Source organism: Cyanistes caeruleus, chromosome 8 (assembly GCF_971803275.1).
Source record: "Cyanistes caeruleus chromosome 8, bCyaCae1.hap1.1, whole genome shotgun sequence".
Taxonomy (NCBI): domain Eukaryota; kingdom Metazoa; phylum Chordata; class Aves; order Passeriformes; family Paridae; genus Cyanistes; species Cyanistes caeruleus.
The window spans coordinates 11,852,090-11,870,939 of NC_141708.1; the positions used below are offsets into that span (position 1 = coordinate 11,852,090).

The following is an 18,850-nucleotide window of genomic DNA, read 5'->3' on the forward strand; positions in this document are numbered from 1 at the left end:
CAAGGGGGCCTTTAAGAGGTCACAGATGTGGTTTTTTTTGGATCTGTCACCAAAACTTACATTATCAGGAGTGGTCCCAGACACACGACACAATGTGTGTGTCCATCCCCAGTCCTTGGGCTGCTTGCTAGTTGTATTAGACAGTTGTATTGCAGAGCACCATGGCAGCACCAGGGCCCTGGTGTCTGTCCAAAGCTGTCTCTGAGCACAGGTACACAGTTGTCTACAGCTGCTGACAAGACCCACTCCTCCTGTCTACATGGAGATAATAAGAACAGCAAGCACAAGTCTTTAGCAGCTTCCTCCCAGTTGCTGTGCCCCAGCAGAACAGTCCAACCCCACCTGTCTGGGCCAGTACAATTTGGTTTGTCCTGTGCTGTTGAGGAACTGTTTTTTGAAGGTGTAACTTTATTATAAATATTGTTATTTATTGTTTGCACTGTGAAGCTATGTGGAATGCTATATAAAGCCAGGAGAGAGGAAAAGCAGACCTTAGCTATACAATCTTTGTATTAATGAGTACAAACAGCCAAGACTCTTGATCACTGAAGTATCCTGGGACCTGAGAGATAGCAAAGTTTTTTTGCATCCTGACATTACTCACCTCCCTGCACCCCAGAAAAGATGATCAGTTCCCAACAAGGCTTTTATTCATGCCCGAGGTTACTCATGGTGAGTTTCCCAAGTGATGTGCAAACCATGGACTCAGGGCATTGAGTCAAGGTGTGACTCAAGAAGCTCTGGTTGGTTCAGTGGCTGCCTGGCTGCCTTGTGTAAAACCAAGGCATGGAGGGAGCTACAGTTGCTATACAGAAATAGGTGTGGCTTCTTCTTTCTTGTGCAAATCATCCTTGTGTGGGCCTGCACTATTCCAATCAGCTTCTTGGCTGATTCACGAGTTGTGTAATTTATGTGCCAATCAAGACAGAATTATCAGACTGATGTGCACCTTATTCATTTATCCACAGCTTCCTTTGAAGTTGAAGGTGACAAGTTATCATAACTTATCTGCTTCTAAACCATAAACATACCTTAAGCTTTTAGAGAATGACCACGACAATACTAGCTGGTTCAAACCTTTGTATTTGGATTACCCTTGCAGAGTAACAAGCGATTCAGATGTGCTGTAGCACAGCCCACCTCCAGGAGCAGTGAATGTGCATAGTAGAGTTCTGCCTCATCTTCTCAAGCTTTTCAGTGCTAGCATCAAGTGCCGTAAACTCTTGGAGCATCTTTCACAGGAAAATGGTGCTGTCTTCAACTGTTTTTTGATGTCTCTAACTGCCAGACTGAGACATCAATGGAAAGCTCAGTGTCTCTGCAGCTTCTTCTTGTGCTGGGAGCAGGAAAAGCAGCAAACTCTGCATCTGGTAGAACATTCCCAGTTACACTCAACAGGAGTGTCTCTACCTCAGTGACTTCTACAGCTTCTACAAGCAAAATTGAGCAGGACAGCTGGGGGGTGTCATGATGGTGATTGTTACTCCAAGAGGAGCTCACAGTTCCACCCCTGCTCTAACCACCAGTCCACACACCACCTTTAGTGCAGGAGTGGCAGCTGATGACCTGAAGCTGGGTCTGCTGCAATTCTTTGCACTCTGCCACTAGACACCTGACTTACATCAGATGACTCTGAGTATCTGAGACAATGACTGACTTCAGTAAAAGGTGAAGCAGCTCAGGACCTCTCTAAATTATGTCCTTGATGTTGACACTTGTCCTGCAGGGACCTGAGTGAACTAATCAATGTGTTTCAGCCCGCAGCACTCTCAACTCCTTCTTGTCTTATATTGTCCCCGTTAAATGTGAAGTCAGTTCTCAAGAGGCTCTCAAGATGTGATTTATTTTCAGTTTTCTTTTAAATCACCTTCATGTTATACCCTATGTCCACCTTCTTTAACTTTCCAGTTAGAAACTGGCAAAATGTCCCATGAAGAGATGCTCCTTGAGCACTTTCTTCTTAATAAACGTTAAACCAGGATCTTTGTCACAACATTGCAGGGATTAAAATACTGTAATTTTCTTATTTTATCAAAATTGTGATGGCTTCATTTTGTTTATACATAAAGTGGTAGACAGAGGTAAAGGAGGATCATAATTTCTCCAATCCTGAGAACTTTTTCTGAAGATGTGAGGTTTTGTGTCTTGCTCCAGTGAAATCTGTGCCACTCCAGTAAGTCTCTCATCTATCATACTGATAGATTTTCCAGAACTAGAATAGCCCAGTGCATTCAGTGCTGTCTTTCCTTGAATAATTTGTGTCTGAAGTACACACTGAATTGTGCTGAAAGTGAATGTAAAATAAGATGAATGAAGAGCAGGTTTTAGGTGCAGTTGATGATGAGAGGGACAGTTTTGTGTCATGTTCAAAGAGCATGAAGTTCAGAAAGCTAAAGCCACTTTTATAATTTTGTTCAAGGGTTAAAGCCAAGTGCAGTTTGACCAGGTCTCAGGCTGAATTCTATACCTCTCAATGACTTAATTACCACATGCAGCTTGTTCAGACAAATAAGTGTACTTTGATTAGTGTTCCAAAAACACAGTAATGGATGCTTCCTGCATACAGGGAAGAAATCATGCTGCATAAGTATCTGTCTGGCTAAAGGTGAATATAAATACAAGATGTGGGATTTAGGAGATTAATTGATCAGTTTTGAAGAGGTGCTGATCCCCAATGAGGGGCATAGCCTTTGCAGTGGAATGCAGTGCTGTAGAGCAGCCATGTGCCTACACACCTTTGGAAATTTCCAATATGGAACTTAAAAGAATAGGGCACCATCTTGGCAGTACAAGGCTACACCCCCTCAAAAGCTCTGGGCAAAAAATCCACATGAAGTGTTAAATTCTTTCCTATTCAACAGAAAAAATCTGTCAAAATCTGTGTAGGGTAAGAAAAGCCAAGGTGAACCCTGATTCTTACAAAGCACAGGGCACTGAATGACACTGTTATGTTCTGTAGGAGGAAATACCTTTTCACGAGATACAGTTAAGCTATAAAAATCTTTGCTGTAGGACACTGTAAAATGTGAAGATTCAAAAACTAATTGGACAAACTAATGGGAAACCATCTGTCAAAGAATGACTGCAGTGCTGTTGCTTTTTACTCTGTACACCAGTAAAATAATCTGCATGTGCTTGTCCTGTTCAGCTGGTGTTCTCAGTGCTGTTACTGTCAGCTGTGGTAAGAAAGCAGGTCTTGAGCTGGATGGAGCTTTGCTTTCACCCACCATGGCTGCCCTCCTGCTTCAGTTCCTGTGCAGGAAGAAGTTTGCAGGTAGTATGGAAGAAATTTTGTTTCTCACTTAACTTGGTGGATTTTTATTTATTAATATTGCTGTCTTCTGAATAGAGATAAATATCTGTGGGGTTGGCAAAACGCTTCAGATCACTGACTTGAGTTGTTTTCAGCCGGTTTGTAGTAGCTGGTAGCTCAGCCCATTGTATTTGCAAGCAGCAGAATATGCTTAACTTGCAGGCAGCTTTGTAGAGGCATCAGCAAGTGCTAAGTAATTTCCTGCAAAAAAAATTCCCAAACAGATCAGATCATATATCAGAAAGTACTGCTATGCATGTTCACATTCCCTGATATAAGCCTTTATACCTTTGTCTGGGATCTTAATAGTTAATCTACTTGAGCGAATAGGAAAGAGCATTTTGACTTTCAATAAAGTTTGATTCCTGGAGGCAGATCTTTTTTTTCAGCAAGTGTCAGATAATATGAAGGGTAGGGTGAGGCAGGAAACCACGACACGCCTTTGTTGGGACTTGTATAAGAGCACAGGAATAGAAAAGCAAAAGAAGGGCGAGAATAAAACAGGATAAATAAAGAAGAGGTGAACATTTTTGGATGATCGCTCGGGTTCCACACACCTTTGGAAGGACATGATATAAAGTGTAGGTGGCAAATTTTTGGTAGAAGGGAAGCAGTTAAGGAGAAAAAAAGATTTTCATTTCAGTAACCAAAGCAATCCAGGTAAGTTACATTACTGAAAAAAAGGCAGAAAAAGGTATCCTTTATTTTCTGTCTTCCAGATTCCTTGAAGAGCAAGGCTGAATTTTCTGTCAGGATAAAGGAGGTGTTACGTTTTTCTGTGTGAAATACAGTATAAAAACACAAGTTTGCTTAAGGGTTGGGTCATTTTGGGTTTCTATTTGTCAATGAATACTACTCTTTTGGATTGACTACCTAGTGAAAGGAGTTTACTTGCTGTGAGAAACTAAGTGTAAAACCAATGGGTACATTTTTTAATGTGTTTTTTGAAACTATCACAAAACAGATATAGTTTAGCTGAATTTCTCAGTTGCATAAAGGTACGGCATGGTGGAATACAGGTCATCTGTTAGCTGTTTTTAAAACTGAACTGATCTGGAATGTGTTGGAAGAGTAGTGATTGTAAATTGGAGCTTCAGATGGTGGGGCAGGGTATAATATTAAGGAATAAATCTCTAGTCCTGAGAATGCCTAGAACTGCTTCTGAGTGAAAGTTTGTGTTGCCAAGGACAAACCTGGCTTTGTCTCAAGGAAATAAGTTTGTTATCAGCAGTGACTCATTGATATGTATTTTGTGCTGTATTTTTGTCATAGAAGATTATGAGGTGTTTTGGTCATAGTAAGTCAGAAGACTGATTTGAGAATCAGTTTGAATCCTTTCTACGGCAAATCCAGCAATTTGACCATAGTGGCATAAAGTAAAAGATTTGCCTTTTTCTCTCTTTAGACTGACAAGTGACTTCAGGGAAGTTACTTTTCTGTGACTAGTTGCTTCATTTGTAAAATGGTGACAGCAGATCTTTCCCATTCTGCAAATACTTTTTTTATTAATACTAGATTCTTTGTGTCTTTTTCTGTGCCAGAGCCAAGAATTTTGTGCAGGTCAGAATGGCCTATTTCTTTTTGAGTGCCACAGTTAAGTAGAAAGCAAGGACATATTTTTGAGAGGAAGATGTCTGTCAGAAAAGAATGAAATCTGGGCAGTGCTGTTGATTGTGCTCTGAGATGTGAGCACATGTTAGTGTCAAAGAAGCCAGGATAGGCTATGGGCAGGGCAGAATTTGGTTTTCTGCAGCTTTGGCTGGGCATCTAACCTGCTTCCCTGGCATTTGCATCATTTCATCCTACAAAATGAGCAGATTAGGAAGTATGATTTAGTTTATTCAGTTCTCACTGTGGCTTTGATAAACTAACTTGAAAGTAACAGCTTGTAGAGCAGAATGAGAAGATCAAATTCCTAGTGTGTAGGATCAAAAGAGATAAGGGACCATTTTTTTCCCAGTTCTTTTAGTTCCAGGCCAATGGCAGCTGAAAGACTTGGTTAAGAGGAAGGGACACCCTAAAAGACATGTGATATGATGGGAGGCATAGTCAGTGGTATCATTTGGATGCATCTGCTGAGTTTCAGAGTATTCATGATCAAAAGGTTCTGCTGACATTAAATATTATTAATCTCAGCACCTACAGGTGCTTCTTTCTCCTAATGAATTGTCTAACAGCAGGAACCTCTGGAGAGAGGAGAGAGCTGAAAGGATGTGCTGTGACTACAGCAGCATTTGAGATGGAAACTGGGAAAACATTGTGGAGGGATAAAAGTATCTGAAATGTGCTTACTTTTATTTTTCCACCAAACAGCCACCTTTGTGGCTATTCCATTCCCCTTTGAAAAATATCAGTAATAAACTGTATTACCATTGCATACAATACCTAGATTCTAAAATGATTAGAGGGAATTGAATGTCCCGTCTCAGAATGGCTTAGTGTCCTTGCCAGTGTGCTGCACTGCAGTGAAGTGGAACAGGGGGTACAAGAGATACCCTGCATTTTCAGGCTCTTGTGGAAGTCACAGGTCTGAGCATGTCTTGCAGTGCAGGGGAGTTATTAATATCCTGCTTTCAATGCTGTACCGAGAGGAAGCAGCCTGCACAAGTGTGGCAGTGCCACACCTTTCTTGGTTCCCAGTGCCAATAATGGCTGCAAATTCTCTGTTTCTGGGGGTGCCACAAGCACACTACAGCCCTTGAGCTTATGTAAAAGGGGCCATAGTGTTGCTGACTTACCTTCCTGAACTGAGTGATCCCACTTCACAAGTTGCTGCTTGTTGCTCTGAGATGACTGCAGAAGACTTCTCTGATTCAACTGTGTTGTTGCTGTGCCACAGACATAGCCCACAGCTATGCCTTTGTGACTCCAGATAGGAGCTGGGAGATGAGTCAGGCCCGGCAGGTAATGGAAATGCAGCACAGTCAGTTTGCTGGCATCCATGCGCCAAGCACACATGCAAAGGCACTGTGTGCTGGGGCTGGACTGTGGCATGCATGGCTCCAAAGATGGACTTTAACATGTTTTAATTTTTTTTTTCCTAATTGATATCACATCAAAATACTTCCCTTTCTCAAGGGAAGGCAAAGATGCAGAAGATACATTCACTCCATGATGGTGCTGGCCTCTTCCAGCATCCATAACCAGCACCGTCTCCCAATAACAGAGAGAAAGTGGAGTTCTGGGGCTACAAAGCAGTAGGGAAGCAATTTTCAAATATAAAACTGTGCTTCTTGCCAAAAACACTGATAAAGCCAACAGTGCTGACATCTAGATAACAGCTTCCAGCATATTTTTAGGGAGAGAGCTTGAAAGATGCTTCCACTGTTGATGCAGTAAGAAAGAGTTGCCGAGATAATGCCTTTCCTTGGAGTGAATGACCAGAAACCCTTCTATTGCAGAGGACTGTTACCCTGCTGGAGGAGAAGCTCTCCTAATGCATGTAGCTCAAGTCTTGCATATGTGTTGGAATCAACACCCTGGAAAATCCCTTGGAAATCCCTAATGTTAGCAAGCATTGTAAGGGTTGAGCAGCATCCTGCTGCCACCAGGTTGTGTAAAGACTTGGATGTGACCTCAGGAGCTCCATTTACAGGGCTGTTTAGACAAGCTCAGGGGCAGCAGTGCAGAGTGAGGGCTGTGGGCACTGTGGTGTTCTCTGCAAAGTGCATGAGTCTATCATGGGGGGCTAAAGTGGCTTGGCTGGCACTGTGCCTTCTCCACTCAAATTGTTCCTATCCAGATCTGGGAATGGCATTAAAGACAGAATTGAATCTGAATGTTGGATATTTCTGTAGATTCTCTGCTGCATCTTGCCTTGTGTCAGTATTTACGTCTGGGCAGTACAAGTGTAACATCAAGGGGGCTGCAGTTTACAGAAGAGTAAGAGGAATCATGGAGGTCAAACTCAAATTTAACAGAACTGGGGGACATGGTCTTGGGTTCTGCATCAAGCTGGGCTTTAAAACTTGGAATGAATTTTCTGCAAAGCTTTTCTTAGCCTCAGCATTTTAATGTGTTGGTTTTGGTACAGCTGGGCCTTTGGTTTTGAGGAGGAGACTTCAAATCCAGTGAAGAATTTTGGCCTATGGTGAGCTTGTGTGTAAATTAAAATCTCTTCCTTCTCATTGTCTGTAGCTGCACAAGATGAAATGTTATCTTAGCAAGACTAGGAGTGAGCAATTGTGTGGTACCTTCTGACTGAACAACTTCTGACTGAACACTGAGAAGTGTTTTCTCTTCTAGCTGATGTCTCTTTTCCATAATCATGTTTTTTGTGGTATTCCTGCCTTGCCAGAGAGTAATACCTCTGGTAGAGATTATACTTTTGACTAGAGAGGGATCCAAGTAATGAAAAAGAGTGTACACAGCATTCACAGAAACATGTGTAGACTGACCTGAGCTGGCATTAAAGTAGATCAGATTCCAAAGCCACAGACAGGGTCTCCAAACTGTTGCTGCTCTGCTTGTAAAGCAAGATAAAGCACTTCCTACCTTAAGTTCTATGCTGCCAAAGATAGCTAGTTCAAAGGTACCTCCAGTGGCTTTAGCATGAGTGAGCCCTGAGAATGTACTATTACTATTAGCAGAGCAGCAGTATATCTGCTGAGGTTTTTCTGGCAGTGCTGGTGGGGTGCATGTAGCTTACTCCTGCAGCTTTGCCTGCATAGTTAATCCTGTGCTGTTGAGTCCTGCACAGAGCAGATGTGTGGGAGTGGTGTTTGGATCCACTGGTTTTCATCAAACCTTTATAGGGGCACAGCTGGAGACCATGATGTAGTGTAGTTTGGATATAAATTCAGGTCTAAACTCCACCACTGAGTGGATTTGCTTCAACTGCCTCTATCTCACCAGCTGGCTTTTCAGCCCCTCCTGGTGTTTCAGCTCTGCTGCCTTGTGCAGCATCCAGTGTTGTAGATGGCAGTCCATCAGTAGTATTCATATGGCTCTGGGTGGGCTCTGTAAACTCCCTGGCACGGACATCTTCCAGGCATTCTAGTCCTCATCCAAAGCAAAGTGGTGGGCGTGTTGGGAGCTCTTGTCATTTCTTACTCTTCACAGAGCTCTGAGTGCAGTCCCTCTGTTCTCCTTGCAGGTGGCAATGATATGGATTCTATAACAAAGAAAACGAGGCAAGATGGATCAGAAGTTACTGAAAGACGTAAGGCAGAGATTTTTAATTTTTATTGCACACTCCAAAAATCCCAGAAGTGAATGGCCATTTCTGTAAGGGAATAAATGCTGACCAGAGGCCCAGAACTAAATTCTGCTCCTGGCCCTGGTCTCTGTGTTGAAGTCAGAATAAGGAATAGAATGGGCCATGATCAGACATTTAGAGGTGGATATCATGATCTTATTGTTTAACCAGATGATTACCCTGTGGTAGCATTTCTAACCAGTAGTGCAGACATTGGGATCCTGCTCCTACCTCTGGTATCAATGCCCTGGGTAGCCTAGAAATTGTCTAGTGGCTTTGTGTAAGACAGGTTAATTTTCTACTGACCTTATGAGAATTAACTAGTAGGAAGTTGCTAAGGGATTTGACCATGGGCTTTGTTGTTACAGCAATGGCTGTGGTTCAGAAGTGCCCAGAAATTTTACAGGGATCTTGTACAGAAAAAAAAAAAAAATCATGGCAGTAATGTTCTTATTCAGAGCTAGAAAAACCTGCAAAGAAACACAGCATTGTGTGATAATGAGCCTATAATTACAGCCTCAGGCAGTGTGGTCTTAAGGGACTTCTATTTAAATGAGTAAATCTTCTTTGAACTAGTCATGCTTTTGCATGGAGAATAGGTAAAACAGTGATCCAGTCTGACTGTATTAACATGCCATTAATTCTGCACCCTTTTCTTCCCTCAGTTATTACAGAGACTGTAACCACAAGACTGACATCCTTGCCACCCAGTAAGTAATTCTCAGTCATTGCATTTCTTCTGCTTGTTCTGTGCCTCTCCATGCTATTTATTTGGCTACATGATTTCCATTATGTCCATAAATCCCTGGGTGCAGCAGGTCTCAGTGCATAAAGATCTGTACCCAAAAGAAAGCAATTTTCAGAAATGCCTTTCTTTCTCCCAAAATACTTGTAACTGGAGAGGAGTAGTATCTGGGGATCTGTGTGGATATTGTCAGAAACAAAGCCACATACTCTACTAAGACTAGAAGACCAGACTCTACAAAGATTTAAGTCCAGATATAGGATCTCCATTGGTGATTGTCTGTTGGGAACAAGGATCAAAAGTGATGGGTCTACAGGTTCCAGTGCTGGGGTTGTGGAATAATACTGCAATGTATTATTTCCCTGTCATCTTACCCAGTTGGGAACAGTGAGTGAATCTTTTCAGTAATATCAGAGGTCACAGGTCTTTTCTACCTCTGCAGAGAAGTACAAGCTCCAAATAGGAAATAATCCTCCACACTCTTTATCTCACCATATCCTTGATTAGTTTTCTGCAGCTGAGTTGGCAAGGAATTGCATTATCATCTCATTTATGATAAGGACTAACAGGAGTATCCTTCAGTCCGTGTATGAAGCAAAACTTGATTACAAACCTGCTGGCTGTAGAGTGTGAATGCTTGCTGGCTCTGCCAAGACACTTCTCTGCACCTCTGATCTCTCACCAGATACGAAGCTGTACTTGTAATTGAGTGTGTGGACAACTTTGGGTCCCTCCTGCCTTCTCTTGCAGTGTCCTTGCTCTTCCTATCTCCTGCCTGGAGACAATGTCTCATTTTGTGCTTATCTCTTTCAGAAGGAGGAAGCAGCAGTGGGCTCAAAACATCATCCCACACTGGAGGGAGTGGAGTGGAAAAGCGGTCGTACAGCCATGGAAGCTATGTGACCTCAAGTAAGGAATTAAAGCATTGCCCCATGGGAAACAGAGAGCAAAGGGAGAAGAAATGGGCTGAGGAGAGATTGAAGGCAGGGAGGTAGGGTGAGCCAAGGGCAAGGAAAACAGGATTTATTATGAAAGTAGAAGTGGCAAATACATATACAGAGCAAAGATATTCCTTCCTTAAAGCTGGGTTTGAAAATGGATGAGTAAATGGCAAAAGTCCCGTTTTCCACAGGGAAAATTTAATTTCAGGAGAACAACAACAAAAAATGTCATTCCTACTGTTTTTAAGAAGTCATTCAGAAACTGAATTTCCCTGATTTCAGTTTTTCAAAATCACAGTCTTTCTGACTATTTTTGTTCTAAAGACAGTTTTGATTAATCTTTTTGTTGATCTTGCTGAGGGTAGAATATTATTAAAGAAATTCCTAGAAAATGTTTTCTTATGTTTGTGTGTCCATGGCTTTAGCAGTTTGAACATTTTGACAGATTTTCTGGACGTGCTAAAATCAGTGTGTGCTGCCTACTCCATAAAACCAGGATTTTTCTCTAACAGCATTCTTTGCCCAGCTGTTAGATTGTCATAGCAAAGGCTTCTAAAGACTAAGCTTCCTAGCCAGGTACCTGGCACACTTCTCTGTCCCCAGGGGGACTGACTGTATAACTCTCCTTCTGGAAAATGTTCTGTGTGCTGCAAGGGAGCTGACACACCAAAGGGAGTGAAGTGCACTTTGGAAGCTCAAGGGGAGAGTTAGCTATACCAAAGAGATCTGACGGGCACCTGCATGCCAGTTAAAGGCCAGTGTGGAATCACTTTGCCTCAGGGCACATGTGAAGTAACTCCGGTGCTCATGTTGGTCTTACTGTCTGGACTAGCACCAGTGTGAGAACTGAACCCAGACTCAGAGGACCATGCAGGATTACCATCTTCCTTTGATTTCTTTTCAGTATGTGGAAGAAGAGAAAGAACTTGAACTTCAGAGATACTGTATTCTTGCAGTTTCACAGAGCATTCTGTAGTCTTTCCCACTTTCTTACAGAATGCCTCTAACAGAGGCCTACTTTTCACAGTAGTTCTTTCTGCTGAATTTAATGGGAAAGTTACAAAATAAGAACAGAACAAAACAGGTCCTTTTAGAGTGGAAGGTGGCACAAAAACACTGTTGAGTCCAAAAGGACACACTTTTTGTAGGGATGGTTAAACAATATCCAGTTTGATCCTGCTGGTCAACATAGCTAGGTTGTAGTTTATCACAGAGCTCCCTTTTTGCTGCACCCTGATCATACTCTCCAGCATTAGATTTTGTGCAAGAGTATGAACACACTCATTATGGCCGCTCAGTTCCTCCTCCACAGCACTGATGTGAATTTGGAGGCAAATTGTTTCTTCTGTCTACATGTAACAGCTACTAATAACCTCCAGGCTGTCTTGGGCCTCATGCACATCCCAATCACTTCTCCAGAAAATGGACTAAGTGGGAGTGTGGATGGCTGCTTCATGGGAAAGTGGACTCATCTCTGCTTTCCATTATCTCATAAACTACATCCTTTAGCACTTTGAGTTTGGTTTAACAATCTCCTGGTTTTTGTAGCCTATGTCACATAACACTTGAGTTTACAAGTGAATCTATAGCCTAACCAAAAGTTAGCATCATCCAGAGCTAGATTTGTTCCTGCTCAAGGGAGATGGTTCACTATTACGCTAGGCCAGAACTTGGTTTCATACATATTATTGACAAGATTTGTTTTGAAACAACAACGATAACCCATACTTCTCTCAGCCATGAATGCTGAGGACCCTCAGATTTAGACCCTGATATTGTTCTTGTCCATCTCTAGTTGTGAAACACCAATGCAAATTTGTCCAGCTGAGAGGATGGTAACGTAAAGCGCTTAGGGCATCCAGAGTGTACTGCCAGGGTTGCTCTTCCATTGCTGAGGGCATTTTGTTTTATCTTTAGGTGGAAGTGGTAGATTGAATTCAACATCATCATCCTCCAGCTACAGACAAGCCCAGTCTCCCAGTTCTACTCTCACCAAATCACCTGGCTCAACATTTGAAAGAAAAACCTATGTCAACCGCCATGCAACATATGAAGGTATCACAGAACATGCCATGGAAGGGAGGCAATATGCAGTGCTCTCTGAGGTCACATTAGTGCAGAATTGTCCCCGATCCCATTGTGGTTTCCCTAGGAATTAAGCCATCAGGGACACAATTTAATCATTAAGTCTTATTTATCCTAAGCATAATGCTCATTCCTAAAAGGACTTGTAGCATATATTTGTTGAAAGACATTGGCAGCTCTTTCATGTGAAACTTGAATAGCTCTTTTTTTTAAATGGAAATGGTTGCTACCCACTGAGATTAAACAGTTGCCAGGGAGACATGTTTTGAAAGCTTTTAATGATCTTCTGCAAAGTATTAATGAACACCTTACTATTCTTTGCAGGGAGCTCCAGTGCCAACTCTTCTCCTGAGGTTCCCAGAAAAGATTTTGGTATGTCCTTTTTAGAGCTCTTCCTCTGAACATTATGGCAAGGTCATGTGAGTTGATGATCATAATGGCTTTTTGCACATTGCTGTGTCCTGCTCTACCTATGCTACCTCTGTATTGGGCCATCATGCAGTTATTTGGGACTTACATTAACAGCTGAAAGTCAGGTCTCTAGCTGATCATATTCAAACAGAGAGTGCATGCTGTATATCTGCTACTCTCAGCTGCTTTTGTGATGCTTCCTGTATGATATAGGACATGGACAGGAGAAGACAGACATGGGATACTTCATAGCATTCCCTTCACCCTTCCAGAATAGCTGGGAGAACAGCTGCAAACAAGAAAGTCCAGACTGTTAGGATTTTCAGTCATTGCTGGATATCCTTTTCCAGTAGCTCATTTTTAGACTTCATCAAATATATATATGGAAAAATGAAGTGGCTATCAAGTGATATATTGACAGTGAACATTGTCAGCAGATACTGGCTTGCCCCATCCAAACTCTGAGCTGTTGATTTTAGTCAGTGAAGATAGTGAAACATTATGATCAGGTCACCTTTTGGCTCATAGAGGAGGCAGGGTTTTGCAAGATCCAGCATTGGTCAGTGGGGTCAACCGGCCTCCTAACTTCCTTGTGGCCATTTGAAATGGGAATCACCATCTACAAACAGCATTTCTCTGTATAAAAAGAAACAATATCTGGTCCAGAAAGGGTAAAGGTGCTGCTGATTCTTTAAGATACCTTGTGGTCTAAAGAGGCCTTGTAAAAACTCTTAATTGTTCAATTCTTCCAGCAGTGCTCCAAGAAAAGTTACTGTCTAAATATAAGCACCCTGAGCGAGATCAGTGTGCTGATTTTCAGAGGTATCACAGGCAGTAAAGACTAATATGGCTTTTCTTTCATTGCTTTTCACAGCATCTGCCTCTACAAGAGGGAGAAGCCAAAGTCGAGGTGAGTGATGCTATTCTTTGAAAAGCCTCTTTTTTTTCAGTTCAGCATAATTCAGGTGTGTTAAATAGGCCTGTTTAGCTGGAATCCACCAGTTTATGTGTAGAGCAGTCAGATGAGGTACGTGGCCACTTCAGATGTGAACCATGAATCTGTAAGCAGTTGTTTAAACAAGCTTGGTGTAAAAATTGACCTTAGGGAAGGTCATGGTAGTTCAGACTCTGTTGGGAAGGAAGATCTGCTTGGAAACCTGGCTGTCTGAGGGCACAGGACATAGTCTTCCATCTTGTCTGTTCACTATCATAACCTTAGTCTATCCATGCTCTGTGTCCAGCCTCTGACACATTTACAGTAATTGCATTCATGCTTCTCCTACGGTGATCTGTCTTGCAAACCATGAAGCCATACCCTGAAATAATCTCATGCTGGTAGTAAAGAGATGGTGAGGAAATTGCAGACTTACTGTGGTCTGTATAGCCAGCTCACTGTAAAGTTCTGCATTGTTTAAATCATTCAGCTCTTCTAATAATTTATTAACACTGTTGGGGAAAGAAGGATTATCTTGGTCTAAAATAATGTAGTATCTGTTTTGAGTTGCTTGAAGAGGAAACCGTAATGTCACTTTATTCAAGTTAATTTTAGAAGTGGGTATAAATCACACCATGGTCTTGCACAGTCCTTCTGGAGAGTGTCACATTCCCAATTATTCTGCTTCAGGTCATCACAGTCTCCTCTAGCACACTACATACCTGAGCTCCCAGCAGAGCTAGGCCATGCATAATAAAGCAGACACCAGAGAATCAGGTCCAGCTTCTCATTTTACTTCAGAAAATAATTCCAATCCATCATCTTCTCCACATGAAAGCCAAGATAGTATTTCTTTTCTAGTGCATGCACTGTCAGATTTCATTATGAGGAGCATGTATCACATATTCTGGTTGGCCACTTTGCTTGTGGGAAGCAAGTTTAAGGGCTTACCCCAGCCAAATCACATTAACTTTGTAGTTTCTTGTGCTGGACAGTAAAGGTCCAGTAAAACTAAGGTAATAGCATTGAGTACCTGGTGAGAATGTTGGCTGAAAACTGGACTGGTTACATTCAGTGAGCCAAAACAGAAGTCAGCACTTAGTAACTTCTGAATCATGAAGACTGAATCATACAGGCCATTGAAGATATGTCAGTTTTACCCAAGAAGTAGTAGGGAATTTGTGTATTTAGTAAACTTATTTTGGCTCTCTAATTTTTTTGTTCAGAAGGACAATAAAAATATTTGTGATGAGTGGAAATACCAGTGTGATTGAGGACTGCTGAATTTGACCTTGTGTATATCTGACAGTAGCAGCATTATTAACTTTAGCAGATGACATCAATGAGTGAAATATAATTCCCTGGAATTTAAAGTAACAAAATGTGACCCCAAAACAAAAAGTCATCCAAGCCCATTTGCAGTCGATTCACATGGGCCGTGAGTACTGCTCAGATTAAGAAGCAAGACAGCAAGGTGGAACATAGACAGCAAGGGGGAAGGAATTCACTTCAGCCTAAAGAGTCATTCCCAGCCAAGGGCACAAATTAATCTCTCTCCATATTCATGATCTGCTTTTTATCTTCCCAGAGAGTGAAATACGAGTCCGACTGCAGAGCGCATCTCCCTCTGGCAGATGTAAGTTATTCCAGGGGTATAAGGGATATGATAAAGGGTGTTGCTGCTAGGGTTATGTCTTTTCCTGTTAAGAACATTAATTTGAGTCCCTTTTCTGGACAGGGAAGCATGCTGTGGGTTAGGTGGTGCTCATGCAAAGATGTAAAATGTACTTAGTCCCAGAAACATCCTCTGGAACTTCGTCATTAAGTGGCACCCCCAGAAAGTAACAACTTCATAGACATGCAGATAAATTCCACTGAATGATTTAGATCCAGGGTAAGATTACAGATCAATGAAACATTGTCTTTTGGGTGACTCTAGTTGCTTGCTTTTCCTGCTAGGGACAGAGTTGGATGATGTGAAACGTTTGCTGAAAGGAAGTCGATCTACCAGCTGCAGTCCTACTCGGTCACCATCCAGTACACTCCCAATACCGAAAAAGGCTGTGGTGGAGACGAAGGTGGTCACTGAGAGCTCTCAGTCAGGTACTTGGCCTTTAGCAATGTTACAGTCACTCCAAACAGCATTTGCCATAAAAAGTACTCAGTTGCTAAAAACATCCAGATAAGAATACATGGTTTCCCTATACAGAAAAAGGGTCAGAATGCTGAAAGAAAATCCGGGTGTTGTCGTAACAAGAGACATCTTGAGTATCTTTCTAGTGACTAGTCTAATTTAAAAAAAACAAAACTAGTCCTTGCCACCAGCTTTTATTCAGAGGTATTTCCAGCAGAGATAAGAGCTCTAAGCAAATGTGTCTGAGACTGATTTGATGTCTTATCTCCAAGTGAGATAGAGATAGGACTGAAGACAACATTTCAGTGAGTGATTTATTAGCCATACCATTTGATAATAACTCATTGGGAACTATATGACATGACAAGGAGGAATGACTTCAAACTGTAAGAGAACAAGCTGAGATCAGATGTTAGGAAGAAATTCTTTACTTTGAGAATGGTGAGACACTGGCACAGGTTGCCCAGAGAACTTGTGGATGCCCCATCCCTGGAAGTGTTCCAGGCCAGGATGGATGAGACTTTCAGCAACTTGGTCTAGTGGAAGGTGTCCCTGCATATGGCAGGAGGTTGGAGTTAGATGATCTTTGAGGTCCCTTTTATCCCAAACCATTCTGTGATTCTATAACTGAAGTGGTACTTAAAATACTACAACCTTTTTTAGTTATTTATACACTTCACAACAGGGCTTGAGGAAGTGGTATTGACATTGACTCCATTGTCTTCCACCAGTATCTAAGAACAATATCTTCTGTCTTACTCAGAGCTCTGATCCTGTCTAAAACAGAATTTTAGTCCAATACACTAGGGAACCTATCAGAGACATATATGGAAGCAAAAGCCATATATCCCATGGCCCAGGGTGATGTATTAATGGAATGGCAGACTGGGGTGGTTTATTCTGGTACCATAACATCTGTGAGCAATGAAATCTCTTCAAGGTGTTTTGTGAATGATCATGCTATCAGGTCAGTTTTTATTCCATTGGTTAAAATTTGTGTGGGCTGTAATCAGCTGACATTTGAGGCCAGTTATGCCATGCTAACCTGGAGTCATTGCATCAACTCTACAAGCGTAATTGAAATGTAAGTTGTTTGCCCTATAAACCTGCAGTGCATGCTAAGTCACAAACCTGGCCTCATTGAAAACCGCTTCTGTCTGCTTGGCTTTTTACAGTGTCGGGGACATATGACACAACCATACTGAATACTGCCCTCCCTTCATACATGTGGTCTTCCACTCTGCCTGCTGGGTCTTCCCTTGGTGGATACCATAACAGCTCTTCCTTGATCAATGCCATGTCTCACTCTACAGGATCAGGTATGCTCCCTGGATTGCCCAGGTTTGAAGGATGGACCTATCCTGAAATTGGGTCAAAAACTGGTTTTTTTTTGCACAGCACAAGCTAAAATGATGGAAGAATCAAAATGACAAAGGATATACTTGAATTTTATCTGGTTTTCTGTAATTTGGTGCCTTCTGCTTCTACACTGATTGTATCTGAAAATCCTTCTTTGTGAGGATTTATTGCCCTGACTCTCTGACTGTCACTAAATTTTGATGACATCTTTATCAATGAGGTCAAGCTCACATTCCCTATAAGAAATAATTTAGACTCAAATTAATATTTGATTATCTTACAATAAGATAAGAATGCTCAATATACTAAAGAATTGAATGGCTCATATACTAAAAATGTTGTAAGTAAGGATTTTGTGTTCTTACACCTGGTGAGGCCGATTTCTAAATGCCAGGGATTCTGCATTCCCCAGTTACAGAGAAAAAACACAAGAAGCTTTATGATGGCATACTACTAAAAGCTTTACTTTCTCTCACTGTCACATGATCTCATCTTGTCTGAGGTAGGATGTTTTGTTGTCACAATTTTCAAGATTTTTCCTCTGTGCAATTATTGTGCATTATCATTAGTTGCTTTCCAAGCTGACTCTAAATTTCTGTGACTGTGCCACTGACCTTTGGGTGTCAGATTTATGATTTGAGAGAAGTAATAACATTTCACTTCCTCTTTTTGCAGTTTTTGGTGTTCCAAATAACCTGGCCCCCAGCAATCATACTCTGAATGCAGGCCTGAGCTCTTCCTCTACAGGTCAGATTTTTCTTCCCTTCACACTTTGACACCACCACATTTCTGGCAGACAAGTACAGTGAAATAATACCTATATACTAGTTTCTCTCCTATTCCTCATCTGAGTGCCAGCAGCTCTTTTCCCCACCTGCAGAAATGTCCATGCAGCGAGAGTGGCCTCGCAGTGTAACTTAAGATAATGTTTTAAAATGGTCACCCTTATTGTTCTGGACCAGCAACGACAACACAGCAAAGTGAACTAAGTTACAAAATATTTTGTGAGGCCTGTGGTGCCTCCAGAAAGCTGGTGAAATTTGTTGGGAGAGGTCATTATTTTTACATCACTGGTTTTGCTTGGGTTTTAGCCAGAATGCCACCTGCACTGTAGGACTCCTATAACCCTCTTTGCAATGCTTTTCTTTGCAGTATTTGGAGTCCAAAACAACCTGTCTCCAAGCTCTTCTTCTGCAACCCAGAATGCTACAGCAGCCTCTACAGGTCAGCAACAAAGTAAGCCTAGAGAAAGTGTGAGCGTCACCAATGTGTGCTTCCTTCTCCCATCTTTTCTGTAGTGACTAGAAAGTTCATCTTGACAGAGGCCCCCTCAGCACCATCTTCTTCTGTGGCACAGTGTGGTATGAAGGGATATTGAGGAATATTTCCTCTGCTTTGCATGTGCAGGATCAGCTTCCAGTGCTGATGCACTAGAGATTTGCTTGCTGGGGAAACGCTTGGTTGTTTGAGTTGTCCTAGGAACACTGAATGAGAAAAGATTTTTTAAATGCTTTGGTGTGTGTAGATCCCTTGTTATCCTTCATCTCTGTCATTGTTGAATATCTTCTTTGCAGCATATGGGATAAAGAACACTTCTCAGAGCAACACCATGGCAAGTACTGGTGTGTCTGCTTCAGCAGGTGAGTGCGTCATTCACAGGTGTTTAGGCATGGCTTTGTACAGGTGTATCATAAAAATTAGTTTGAGATTCAGCATAGCTGAGTGACACTC

The 18,850-nt window shown here is 41.8% G+C and overlaps 1 protein-coding gene across 3 annotated transcripts in view; it reads left to right on the forward strand.

The window, feature by feature from the left end:
• Positions 1–3,883: 3,883 nt before the first annotated feature.
• The window catches only part of COL17A1 (collagen type XVII alpha 1 chain), a 41,250-nt gene continuing 26,283 nt past the window's right edge, over positions 3,884–18,850 (forward strand). For 2 of the 3 annotated variants that reach the window (XM_023929811.2, XM_086899407.1), the window contains exons 1-13: positions 3,884–3,973; positions 8,409–8,474; positions 9,176–9,220; positions 10,069–10,164; positions 12,114–12,251; positions 12,606–12,653; positions 13,567–13,602; positions 15,215–15,262; positions 15,586–15,729; positions 16,936–17,079; positions 17,795–17,866; positions 18,272–18,355; positions 18,694–18,759. In XM_023929811.2, the coding sequence (XP_023785579.2) occupies positions 8,420–8,474; positions 9,176–9,220; positions 10,069–10,164; positions 12,114–12,251; positions 12,606–12,653; positions 13,567–13,602; positions 15,215–15,262; positions 15,586–15,729; positions 16,936–17,079; positions 17,795–17,866; positions 18,272–18,355; positions 18,694–18,759 (976 nt within the window). In that variant the 5' untranslated portion in view covers positions 3,884–3,973; positions 8,409–8,419. The remainder of the gene's footprint in view (positions 3,974–8,408; positions 8,475–9,175; positions 9,221–10,068; positions 10,165–12,113; positions 12,252–12,605; positions 12,654–13,566; positions 13,603–15,214; positions 15,263–15,585; positions 15,730–16,935; positions 17,080–17,794; positions 17,867–18,271; positions 18,356–18,693; positions 18,760–18,850) is intronic. The other variant, XM_023929812.2, reaches the window with a different exon arrangement.